The 13,056-nt window shown below is 42.5% G+C and overlaps 1 protein-coding gene across 4 annotated transcripts in view; it reads right to left on the bottom strand.

Annotated features, from left to right (window-relative positions):
• Positions 1-1,643: 1,643 nt before the first annotated feature.
• Positions 1,644-13,056, bottom strand: part of taok3 (TAO kinase 3) — a 70,854-nt gene continuing 59,441 nt past the window's right edge. For all 4 annotated transcript variants that reach the window (XM_062958605.1, XM_062958609.1, XM_062958606.1 and 1 more), the window contains 5 exons: positions 11,906-12,109; positions 9,525-9,764; positions 8,401-8,613; positions 6,291-6,473; positions 1,644-3,408 (listed from right to left, as the gene is read on the bottom strand). In XM_062958605.1, the coding sequence (XP_062814675.1) occupies positions 3,247-3,408; positions 6,291-6,473; positions 8,401-8,613; positions 9,525-9,764; positions 11,906-12,109 (1,002 nt within the window). In that variant the 3' untranslated portion in view covers positions 1,644-3,246. The remainder of the gene's footprint in view (positions 3,409-6,290; positions 6,474-8,400; positions 8,614-9,524; positions 9,765-11,905; positions 12,110-13,056) is intronic.

Below are 13,056 nucleotides of genomic sequence, written 5' to 3'. Positions count from 1 at the left end.
AGGGTATAGAGTAAATATTGGTCAGTTCCCCCAAAATCCCAAACCAATACGGAACCCTTCTGCTCTCAAGCATTTTAGGAAAGGGATGCTCAACCTGTACAAATGAGAATTCGGGACACATTGCAGAAGTTAGCTAAATCCCAATGTAATCGGTTTTAGGAAACCAAACTCGACTGCAAAGTATCACGAAAGCTGAGAACACCACCATTATGCTGGATCAGAAAATTTCAAATTTCATCAAAAACCATCCCATGAAAACCATCCAGACTTAAAAGGGCCAAAACTAGTACTCCTCCTGCCCTCCGTCCCATTTTATCTATTGATTTCCTTCCTTTTGATCCCATCTTTCTTCCAATACAGACTCAGGACCAGCTGGCAGCCTGGGAAGAAAAGCACTTTGAGACAGATGGTAGTGAGGACATAAATATTACTTCCATCTTCACCCTAAGTTTGCAAAGAGCACCAAGAAAGGCCTTTTCAGGGCAGGAGCACAATACACGGCAGAAGCCCCTCCTTGGCTCCTGGAGAAGGCTAGGAAGACCCATTAGCCCTCAGGAGAACATCAAGGGCCATGCTTTCCACCAAACCGACCCCTGCTAATAGTCATGTATAAGTCTAGTTCATATATAAGTCTTGCACATGCATACGTCAAGAGTATTCTACAGATTTACTCATGTATAAGTCTAGCTCATGTAGAAGTCGAGGGACCAAAATTTTGGATTTTTTTATGGGATCCATGGATAAGTTGAGGGTCATTCCATGGAGAGGGGAAAGTGCCAATGCCAACTTGGGGACCCTGTGGCCATTTGACCAGCCAAGCAGACAAAAAGGCCAGAAATAGCCCCATGGCAGAGAGAGCAAAGTGGATCAGTGCTTTCTTTAGGTTCTCCTCAAACAGACTAAGTTTTTCACACTTAATATTTTTTAAAATGATACGTTAAGGTACACTGAAGTTGATCCAGGTTTAATGGTTCAACTTTTGTACGGAAATTTCTAGACGTATCCATGAGCATACACAGTAATACTCGTACATTATTGGCCCCGAACATGCTGCAGGGCAGAGTTTCTTGAACTTTTTTCAGAGAAATTTGGATGTGACCTCAAATTTATGAAAATTGGTATAAAACCCATTTACTGATCACAAATCCGCACTTGCAAGGCTTGCTAAACACACTGATTTTCCTGCTTATGAAGGACAGCTGAAACATCTTCAGCAGAATCCACTGTAAATGCTGCACAATACATTCATGTAAATGCCTAAAACAGCCACTAGGTGGCATTCAGAAAAAAAAATTGGAATCCCAACCTTGAGCTAAAGGGACCCCACAGTTAAAGAAGACGTGCTCCAAGGTACACTTTGGACATTCTCAATGGTTGGTTTTCCCCTCGAGAGCATTGAAGGTCATTTGGAGGCAAGACGTGGGCCACAATGGCACGTTGCCCACTCCTGCTTTACACAGAGATTAGACGGCGCTTCTTCCCTCCCAACTAAGGTGGAGGACTCAGTGACGTCTCTGTCGAGAAGGCTCTCTCTGCTGCCGCTGAATGTCCCAAAAGCAGGGAGGCCGCAACCGGGCGTCCTCCGCACCCGACGGGCACCGGGGAGGGGCTGCTCCCCCCGGCTACAATGAGACAGCAAAGCGTCGTGAGCAACATTTTTATTTACAAAGATTATTAAAAGCTCTGACAAGTTTATCATGCTCTTCCTTTCGAACCTGGAAAAAAAGTAAAATCGTTTTGTTTTGTTTTTGTTTTGTCTCGTCTCGTTTTCGTGGGGAATTTTTTTTTGTTTGGTTTTAAAGTGCATGCAAAAGAAGTAAAGCCTCTTTTTTAAACCTTTTTTATTGTAAGAAAATACACAGTTTGAAAGTGTGAATAATGCAATATTCATGACCAAGAATTTCGGGGGGAGAAGGGAGGGAGGGAGGAAGGAAACGTGGGAAGGAGGAACCAAAGGTCGAGGAGGAGGAGGAGGGGGAGGAATAATAACAGGACGCAGCAGGGCCGGTCAGGGAGGAGGGAGGAAAGTTCAAGGTGATGCGACTGAGAGACAGTGTTTAAACTCCAAAGATTGATCTGGAAAAGAGGTGGCAAAGGGGAAGGAAAGGGGTGGACGTGGTCCAGAGAGGGATGGGGACAAGGAGGCAGGTAGTAAAAAAACTTCTGATCAGAGAAACAGTTAAAATACAATATGAAAATAAGTAAATTTCTCCTTAAATTTCCTTCTATACACAAAATACACAATTTGACAAGGCCCAATTTGTGCTCCTGGGATCCTTCTGGGCGTCTTTTTTTATTTTTATTTTTTTAAGTGTATTCACATTCTCTGCTACAGCAGAAAATGATTTATGATACAATCAAGAATGTGCCAAAGACCGCGGCCAAAAAAACCCACTTGGCCTGGCCTGGCCCTTTTATTTTATTTTATTTTTTTCAAAAAAATCAGTCTCTCCCTCTTTCCCCACCCGCCCCCCCTTTTCCCCGCCCCGCCGCCCCCAAAGTAATAATTATGTCCACCACTGATATGTACAGCACAAGTCAGAATTCCTATTTTCTGTAAAATGTATCAAATTCTCGATCTCTTAATAAATTTTTTTATTATTTTTTCATTTAATTATTCCTGATGAATAAATACCAAAAAAAGAAATCATCGTAATAATAATAATAATAATAATAATAATAAAATTAAAAACTAAATGTTATGCAGCAGCTGATTTAAGGTAAGGCTGCGATATCCATCTCTCTCCCCCTGGGGAATCTGACTTCTGGTTTTAAAAATTTTGTGTGTGGTTTTGTTTTGTTTTGTTTTTTGCTTGTATTTGTCATTGGTTGGTGGCAACACAACATGAGTGATTGCTCAAAAGCAAACATACATCCACTTTGTTTTGTATTTTTTTGACTCATTAGAATTGTCTCCAAAGTTTCCACTGAAACGTTATTTTTTGTTTGTTTGTTTTCTAAAAAAATCATTGCACAGAGACATCAATACTGTGAGACACTATGAGATTCAAGAGGCTGCCGAGCGCGGTCCAGCTCCGGAACGTGACACTTGGCGGGAAGGGGGGGCCCCTGATGGAGTAAGAATATACAGGCACTAAGTCCGACGCGATGTCAGTAAGAGAGAGACAGAAAGAGAGAGAGCACACCCGTTAACATGGGGGGAATGTTGGGATTTTTTGAGATTGGTTTTTTTGTGTTGTTGGTTTGCATTTTTGTTTTGTTTTTAATGGCAAAAGAAATTTAATCTCATCTGTAGTCCTCCTTAGGAAATTCTAATGTGACCAAATTTCCAAAGCCCATTCGAAGGCTCTCCATGTCAAAAGTTTCAATCTCTCGCTCTTGCCTTTCCAACAGGATCTTGATCCGCTCGCTGCGCTCCTTCTGGAGGGCCGCTAACTCCTCTTCAATCTGGAACGGCAAAGAAAAGACAGGGCTTCCGTCAGGGCATCTGCGAGCCGGGGGAGCTCAGCCAACACCGCCATAAGAAAGACATGATATAATAATAATAATAATAATAATAATAATAATAATAATAATAATAATAATAATAATAATAATAATAACAACCCTAACTGGGCACACTGGGTGCCGTGCCAAAAGATCTCAGCCGGCATTTGGAAACAATAGACATTGACAAAATCACCATCTGCCAACTGCAAAAGGCCACCCTACTGGGATCTGCACACATCATCCGAAAATACATCACACAGTCCTAGACACTTGGGAAGTGTTCGACTTGTGATTTTTCGAAACGAAATCCAGCATATCTATCTTGTTTGCTGTGCCATACAACGTCGTTGTGTTGATAATAATAATAGAAATTGACAAAATTACGATCTGTCAACTGCAAAAGGCCACCCTACTCGGATCTGCATGCATCATCAGAAAATACATCACACAGTCCTTGACACTTGGGAAGTGTTCGACTTGTGATTCTGTGAAACGAAATCCAGCATGTCTATCTTGTTTGCTGTGTCATAATAAAATAATAATAATAATAATAATAATAATAATAATAATAATAATAATAATAATAATAATAATGATGCCGTGCCAAAAGATCTCAGCCGGCACTTGGAAACAATAGGCATTGACAAAATTACAATCTGCCAACTGCAAAAGGCCACCCGACTGGGATCTGCACACATCATCCGAAAATACATCACACAGTCCTAGACACTTGGGAAGTGTTCGACTTGTGATTTTGTGATACAAAATCCAGCATATTTATCTTGTTTGCCATGTCATACAATAATGATAATAATAATAATAATAACTTTATTTTTACCATATATACTCGAGTAGAAGCCTAGTTTTTCAGCCCTTTTTTAGGGCTGAAAAAGCTCCCCTCAGCTTATACTCGAGTGAGGGTCCTGGCCGGCTTCTATTCAGGTCAGCTTATACTTGAGTATATAGGTAATCAGAGTTGGACAGTCTTATCTTATTAAAGTCTTATTATTATCTTCAATTACAGTTTTATATAAATATTCAAAAACATTTAACCTACCGATGCCTCAAATAATGTACCGTACATACTCGAGTATAAGCCGACCCGAATATAAGCAGAGGCACCTAATTTTACCACAAAAAAACTGGGAAAACATTGGCTCCAGTATAAGCCGAGAGTGGTAAATTTCAGAAATAAAAATAGATACCAATAAAATTGCATTAAGTGAGGCATCGGTAGGTTAAATGTTTTTGAAACTTTTCATCAAACTGTAATTTAAGCTATGAGTGTCCAACTCTGATCAAATCATTATTCTCATCTTCTTCAATCTAAATGTGCTTATGTATCCTTTTAATAATAATAGAGTAAAATAATACATGTAATAATAATAATAATAATAATAATAATAATAATAATAATAAATACAGGACAATAATACAAGTAATAATAAATAGAGTAAAATAATAAATGCAATAATAATAATAATATCAGAGTGAAATAATAAATGTATTAATAATAATACCAGAGTAAAATAAATGTAATAGTAGCAACAATAATAGAGAAAAATAATAAATGTAATAATACCAATAATAATAGAGAAAAATAATAAATGTACCATATATTCTCGAGTATAAGCTGACCCAAATATAAGCCAACCAGGACCCTCACCCGAGTATAAGCCGAGAGGGACTTTTTCAGTCTTAAAAAAAGGGCTGAAAAATTAGGCTTATAAACCAGTATATACAGTAATTTTATTAATATCTATTTTTATTTTTGAAACTGACCTGTAGCTGCTGCATTTCCCACCCTTGTCTTATACTCGAGTCAATAAGTTTTCCCAGTTTTTGTGGTAAAATTAGGTGCCTCGGCTTATATTTGGGTCGGCTTATACTCGAGTATATACAGGTATATCCCGCTCCCATCTCCCCCAGTGAGACCCGGGGCGGCTCACATGGGGACCAGCCCGATATCAACATACATTAAAACAATCATAAATTAAAACCAATATAAACAGTATAAACAGTATAAAACATAAACATATGAAGTCATCTGAGTCTGAGTATACTGCAAAATATATAGAGGTAAAATTATACAGACTCCGCGTAAGACTCAGGATAAAATATAGGCGATCAAGGAAGACAAGTAGGTCTTATTTAAAGATTAAAATCAACAAGGGAGGAACAACAAGGAAGGTGCAAAGGTTGAGACAACTGAATATCTAACTGGGACTATTCATTCGAAAGCACTTCGAAATAGCCACATTTTAAGGTCCTTAAATGGACCTTAAAAATGGACAGGGAGGGAACCAGCCTGATGTTGTGTTTTTAACTGTGTTGTGCCCTGCTTTGAGGAGAGGTGGGTAAGAAATAATAATAATAATAATAATAATAATAATAATAATAATAATAATAATGGTCCCAGTGGTAATTGATGCACTGGGTGCCATGCCAAAAGATCTCAGACTGCATTTGGAAACAATAAACATTGACAAAATTACGATCTGCCAACTGCAAAAGGCCACCCTGCTGGGATCTGTGTGCATCATCCGAAAATACATCACACAGTCCTAAAGGCTTGGGAAGAATTTGACTTGTGATTCTGTGATATGCAATCCAGCATATATATCTTGTTTGCTGTGTCATACTCTATCTTTGTGTCAATAATAATAATAATAATCTATATATCTATATTATCTATAGATCTATATCCATATCTATATATAACAGAAGTGAAAATATGTTTGTATGTATGTATGGGATACCCCTGTCTATCTGTGAGCTTGGGCTTTCCCAGTTCTCGCACTGGGTTTCGGCCAGGGCCTTCTGACCCGGGCCCGCCGTACCTTTTGCTCCAGGTGGGCCCTCCGCAACGACACCCGCTGCTCCAACTTCTGGTGTTCCCGCTCGTGCTGTGCTTCCGTCTGCATCTTGATTTTGCTCTGATAGGCATTGAGCAGCTCCATCTCTTGCTGAAGCTGCAGCCGCAGGGCCTGACATTCTGCTTCCTGAGCCTCGTCTAGCCGCAGCTGGAGAAGGGGAAACAGGAGAAGTTTAAGCAGGGAGAACCTTTCCCAGGGGCCGAAAGCGCTGCGGTGCATATTCAAGGGCAACTTGTGGTTCTTCTTCATGGTGAATAAGTCCACCTCAAGCCCAAAAAACTTGGATCTACCTGAGCAATGGCTAACTCAATTGGTAGTGGTTGCTGTCAAATGCATATCTGAGCAACCACCAAAGGGGCAGGTAGGAACGTAGAGTTCGAGCTTTACAAAGTCTCGCAAGTGGAGTACCTTCCACAGGATTTCTAGGTGGATCTATTCACTTATTTTTGTTATAAGCTGGAAACCAAATTACAAATGTCAACATCAGTACCATCCCCTTTCCTGGAAACTGAGGACACTCCACCTCATCTTTTGGGCCTGTTTCTATCTGCTCCAAACAGTGCATGACCTGAAGGACAATTCCCTTATTTTCTTGGCACACTGGAGAGCTGAGAACCAGTTGTGGCAGAGAGTGGAATTTCATTTGGTAATGCTGCGTGCAGTACTTCTAAATCTGTGGTCAAGGCACTCCAGGAGGGAAGAAAGTGGGCCTGAGGAGCCGAGAAACACTCAACCTACGCAGCCTCCCGCTATCCTTCCCAAGTGTGTGTCTTCTGGTTCAAAAGGCTGGGAGTTGGCCTGGGATGTGAAACAAAAGCCATGAGATCTCAAGTTGCGAAAAGCTCTTGCTCTACGGAAGTTGAGACAAAAATATGGAGAAGAATGGTTCTAACTGATCTTTGGCCATTCTTCTTCTGCGAGACTTCAATCAAAAGAGCTTCCAAAAAGCCTTGTGCCTTGGAACGCAACCAGGGCCATTTTTCCCTTGCCTGCATTACAATGCTGGAGCTACATGGCTCTCCTTGCTCCTGCAGCTGCTGCCATGGCCCATGCTGAGAAGATAATAGAATCCTGCAAGGCCTCAGCAACACGGGCAGAAGACTTATACAACTTAATGAATGACTTACGTAAGGTCCTGGAATCTAATTAGTTGTTACTTAAGAAGTAATTTATCCAAATTATAGCGGGCCCGGACATAACACATGCGGCAGAGGAAGCTCCGGGGGTAGGAGGGGAAGGTTGAGGTGCCTTTTTTCAGAGCAGGAAACGCACAGTGTCACTTCTTTTAAAAATTGTGTCCTTTCATTAAGACTGGGCATCACCATCCATAACAGCAATGATACCAGTAAACTGTGTTTTAATATGGGAAATCTTCATTACCTGCGGAGACAGAGCATAAAGCTCCTTCCTATTCTAGCTTTATCAGTCAGGGAATCTCCTGACTGGTCACATTAGACTCAGGAAACTTTGAGGTCCTCCAAAGGAGACTCAGAAGATGCTAAAGGCTGTTGCGAGCAGTTACCTGACTTGGAATCTGGTGGACGATCAGGCTATTACTAGGAGGAGGAATAAGGTCTACATTAAATTATCTTTTGCGGTCTCCTCCACCTGGGCAGAGTCAGGCCATTCAAGAATACAAGAGGAATCCCATACAACCAATAAGTGATCCTAAGACTGAGAAGGCACAAGGAAGGGCGGCCAAGTTATTAGTCTTGTCATTGTGACCATGTGACCCTATGGATGGCAATGAGAGCCACTGGTTAAGGGCAAAATAAATGCAACTGAAGTTAAAATGCAAGGCAGTGCTTAATATAATACAAATACTGATCTCCATGGTCCATATGGCAGCTATGAGGCCATAAAAGCTGGGCTGACCCACAGTCTTGAGATCAGGCTTCTTCAACCTGTGGTGCTCCAGCTGTTTGGGCCTCCAACTCCCAGAAGCCCTAGCCAGCTTGTGCAATGGTCAGGAATCCTAGTTGCTGAAATCCAAAACACCTGGAGGGACACAGGTTGGCGAGACCGACTCTAAAGCTTTCCTTCTGACAAAGGAATGTTGTTGCGTTGTCCTCACCGCTTGCGACGCCATCATTTCGTTGATGCTCTGCTCATACTGTTCAGCCAGGATGGCAAGCTTCCTTGTCTGCTCGTCCTTCAGGCTTTTCAAAATAGTTTTGTGCTCACTCTTTGGAGTCACTTCCAGCTGGTGGTTCTTGAGTGCTTTATACTGCTTGGTTTGCACTTTGCATGTGTCCTGGAATTGCTTCTTGATCTGCATTTCCATGGCCTGCGGCAGAAGGAAACCACACGGGGTGAGTTCACATGCCATCGCTTAGACCATATTTGCTCACATCTAATGCTCACCTTTTGGGGCAAAATTACATAGCCAAAAGTGAAGTGTGCATTAGATTTGATGGCGCATTAGAATCGTGCACATAAAGCCACCTGTGCCCCTCTGTCAGGTGAAGGTTGGTGAACTCGCCAGCCCGCCAGCCTCAGCTGGATGGAGGGGTATGGCTTTCCAACTGGCCTCATTTATGAAGCTTTCAAAACCTCTCCCTAAAGTTTGGAAGGTCTTGTGAATGAGGCCTTAGTTGGGAAGCCACGTCCGTACGTCAAGCTGAGGCTGGCAAGTTCACCAGCCTTGGCTAATGGAGGGGAACAGCCTCCCCTTGCCTGTTGGCCATCCAGAGGTAGCTATGCCTATACATTTCTACACACATAAGCAAACAATATTGAAACAATACAAGCTGCATAACGAAGCTTTGAATAAAATATACACCAATTATGGCTACTGAATTTGTTTCTCTGGCTCTAACAAAAGAACGGCTAGAGATAGGCGATCACTTTTTCAGGGGGTTGAACTGAAAAGGGACAGTTGTGTTTGGGGTGGGCATTCCACTTTGGTGGCCAAACCATTCTGACCAGAGGTTACAGAAGAATAAACATGCAAGCTAGAGGGCTGCAGTGAGCAATTGGGGGCTAAATTGTCCTTCAGTTCCCACTGCAACATTTGCTAGCATCTCTCTATGATGGAAGAGGGTGTTAAGAATGTCCTTCTGCACCACAAAGCCCTGAAAGATATCCTTTTCTTTCAGTGGTGTGGGCTGTGGTGGTGAGAGGCAGTGGGGAGCATGAAACGGGGGCTCTTTCTTGCCCAACTCCTGTACTAGGCCCTAACCCCTGGCTCCTTGCTACCTTCAGGTTTTTGGGCTGCTGCCGCAGTTCCATGACATGCTTCCTATGCAGCTCCCGCTCCCGCCGCTTGTTGTACTCCAGCTGGTTCTCAAGCTCCGTCTGGTGCTGCAGCCGGATCAAGTCCATACGCAGCTTCTGCAACGTGTGCAGCTGCCTATATTCTAACTCCCGCGTCGACTCGTCGTGCCGGATCAGCATGGCGTGCTCCATTTCTTTCTGGGTCCTCTTCTTGTTTAGCTCCTGGCAAGGACAAAAAAAGGATGAGTTATTGTCCCAAATTTCACTTTCATACGTATCACAGGAGTTGCGAGAACATCTCGGGGGTCCAGGATAGAGTCAAGCCCTGCAGAAGAACTCTTATACTGAGGCTGAACTCAATGTAAATATACTACTACTGTCAGAGATTATAAAGCAACCACTAGAATTTTGTAAAACAGAGGTAGCATATTACAGTCGGTTTTTTGTATCCATAGATTCTGCAACCATGGATTCCAAGATCCATGGCTTAAAAATATCCCCCTCCGACAAGAAAAATCCCATTTGACATAGGGGACACTATCTTGCGACCCCGCTGTATACAAAGGGAGTTGAGCACACACAGATTTTGGTATCCAAGGGGCTCCTGGAATCACTGCCCAATGTATTACAATTATTTGTATAACAATTGCACATTTTCCAAATGAAATATCACAATTTTTAGAAGGACCCCAAATATGTCAACGTCATAAACAAAAACGTTGGAAGATTTCTCCTGATGCTGAGATGGAAACCATGTCCGGCTAATCCTGCCTCCAAAAGCACAGAGATCTTGCAAAGGTAACAAGCAGGGCACAAATTTTCCGTCCTATTGTTGCTCATTCCCTGAAAATGGCCCTCAGGGTTATATTGCCTCTGAACATAAGAGGTTCCCATTTAGCTATCAGAGGTAATAGCAGTTGATATGGCTTCTCTTTCTCCATAAATTCACCTAATATCCTTTTGAAAATCATCCGAGCCAGCAGCCAGGGTAAACTCCCTACATTCATCTGCTGCACTGAAATCTTGTCCCACTCTCCCAGCAAATCACTCTCATTATCTCCATGATGTCAAGACAACCTTTTTGGCGTGGATTTCCACAAACTGACCGGAAGGTGGCAGGCAGGAGTAACAGGAACTCGGTTGGAAGAAAAGGAGGCTCTTTCTGCTCAAAAACCTGGCAAACCAACAAGTGGCTGAAGATGGAGGGTGGGGATGTATCCTTTAAAGAAAGCCGAGCAAGGCTGTCAACATGGCTGCTGAAGGAAAGTGAGGCAGAAACACCTTTGGCAGGTATCTCATATAGCACAGAGTTACCTATGGTTAGGGATATTATTCACGTAAAAGTTAAAAGTGTTGAACAGCCATTCTTCCTTGGAGCCATTCTAGAACCTCACTTGGGTACTTTTCATGCAATTGTGCGCAGTTTAGTTCCTTGTCCCACGTACTTTCCATTCCTGGCCCAATCTTGGCTCCGCGGTGCCATCGGAGACAACCTTTTGTCTCCAAAGCATGGCCCTTCCACCTTAGGACTCAAAACAAGGGTTCGGTGTCGCCTGGGCAAAAATAATGAAGTCTTGCGACCCAAAGCAAACTGATGCAGTCTTTGAGAATGGTCATTCTGGCAGGATTTAGTCTGCGCTTTTTTGTGATTTCGCACCTACTGCTCCAGTCTCAACAGTCAGGTCAAACAGTTTGAAGAGACTGGAGCTTCACTGCCCCACCAGCCACTAATAAACATTGGCAATCTCATTTAGCCACCCTTCTGGTTTATGCACTATATCTACTTCGTGGTTCGTTTTTCGTGGATTTGCTTTTTTGCGTTTTTTTCAATAAACTTTAAAACAATATTATAAATCATAAAAATTTACAATTTACAGCCTAAGGAAGGGAGGAAGGAGAAGCTGAAGGGAGAGAAAAGGAGCCCAAGTGACAACGGGAGGAGAAGGAGGAGATCTATCAACACATAATTGGTTGATAAAGACTTAAAATTTTCATTTTATTATTTTTCTTTTGGTTATTCTATATAAAATCCTATATATATATATAGACATAAAATAGTGTATAACTACTATTATAACTAATGTATAAATAGTAAAATAAATACAGTGTCCCTACTTCATGGATTTTCACTTATTGCAGGTGGTCTTGGAACGTAACCCCCGTGATAAGTGAGGGAACACTGTATTCTGTATTGCTACCATTTGCCATTTTGTAGGGCAACACAGACAATAGGTTCACCACATAGTCCAAAATATATAACCTGATAAGTTATCGACTAGCCAACAGATACCTGTATTTCAATGTATTTTTTCTCAGTCTCTTTAGCGGGATAGGGAGAGGAAACAAAGATGAAAAAGCCGTACCTCCCGAATGTTTTGCTGCTCCAACTCGTGCTTCCTGAGCATGGTTTTTCGCTTGAAGAAACGGCAGTTTTTGTCATAGTAGAGTCTCTGCTGGCTGAGAAGGTGGGCCTCCTCTTCAGCCTGTGTGTGCTGCAGGTTCTCTTTGTGTTTGGATATCCGCTCCTGTTTCTCCTTCTTCGGTGTGCTGTGATCCTCGTTCATCTCCTGGACACACACGGAGGGAAGGTCAAGAACCAAAGCCTTTCGTTAGAAAGTGGCCGGCTTTTGTGGGGAAAGGACGGAAAAAAACACACGAGGTCCCCCCTCCCGCCATCTGTAAGAGCTTAACAAGAAGCACAGCGCGGGCCTTTGAATCCCTGTCCAAAAGGGTTTAAGCCCATTACCCCTCAAGACGCCCCTGCTGGGAGGTAATCAGGTTAGACCCAACAGAAAGGGACTCTCCAGAAGCGGGAGCAAAAGTGACTTAACAGGGAGCCGGAGGGAAGGAAAGTCCAGAAGTGAGTGGGAACTGAAACTCCTTCACAAAACTACAACTCCCAGGAAGGCACCACGACAATTTAAAGTGGTACACGAGCGATTGGGTTGAATATTGCAAAAGAAAGGGATGGGAGAGATGGGTATTAGCCTCATTCCAATGGAGGATTTGCTGAAGGGACTGCTTTGGATCGGAGCTCAGGCTGGTAGGGCTAACATAAAAGTAGGCTTGGAGACCAGCAATGGGGTTGATCCAATTGATCAGAGTTACATGTCCATAAAGGGATTGTGGTCTTCAGACAGGCTTTAGGACCAGATATTGACAATATGGCCTATGGAAAAGTCAAACAAAGCGCAGTAGGATTTGCTATGACTCTCTCAAGAGGCATCACCTGTAAAGGAACATCTGAACTGCGATTTAACAAAAGCCACAGATTTGGGAATTCCTAGGTCTTCTGGCATGATCTCAACTAGAAGCTGCCTCCAGGAGTCAGAAGACAATCTATGCAAAAATTTCCCAAACTTGGTTTTCTCCATTGGAGAAGAGTAAACGCATCTGGCAGGCTGGTGATGAATTCGTTTCAAGCCTGTGCCAGAAAGTACGTTTCAGAGCAAGCCCTGAAAATAAACGCATGCGAGAGCCACAAAGGCAAAACCCAGCGCCGCTTTGGAAGTTA

The sequence above is a fragment of the Anolis carolinensis genome, chromosome X, assembly GCF_035594765.1.
Source record: "Anolis carolinensis isolate JA03-04 chromosome X, rAnoCar3.1.pri, whole genome shotgun sequence".
In the NCBI taxonomy this organism is placed as follows: Eukaryota; Metazoa; Chordata; class Lepidosauria; order Squamata; family Dactyloidae; genus Anolis; species Anolis carolinensis.
Note: the sequence above shows the minus strand (reverse complement) of the source record. Positions and strands in the feature narration are given on the sequence as shown.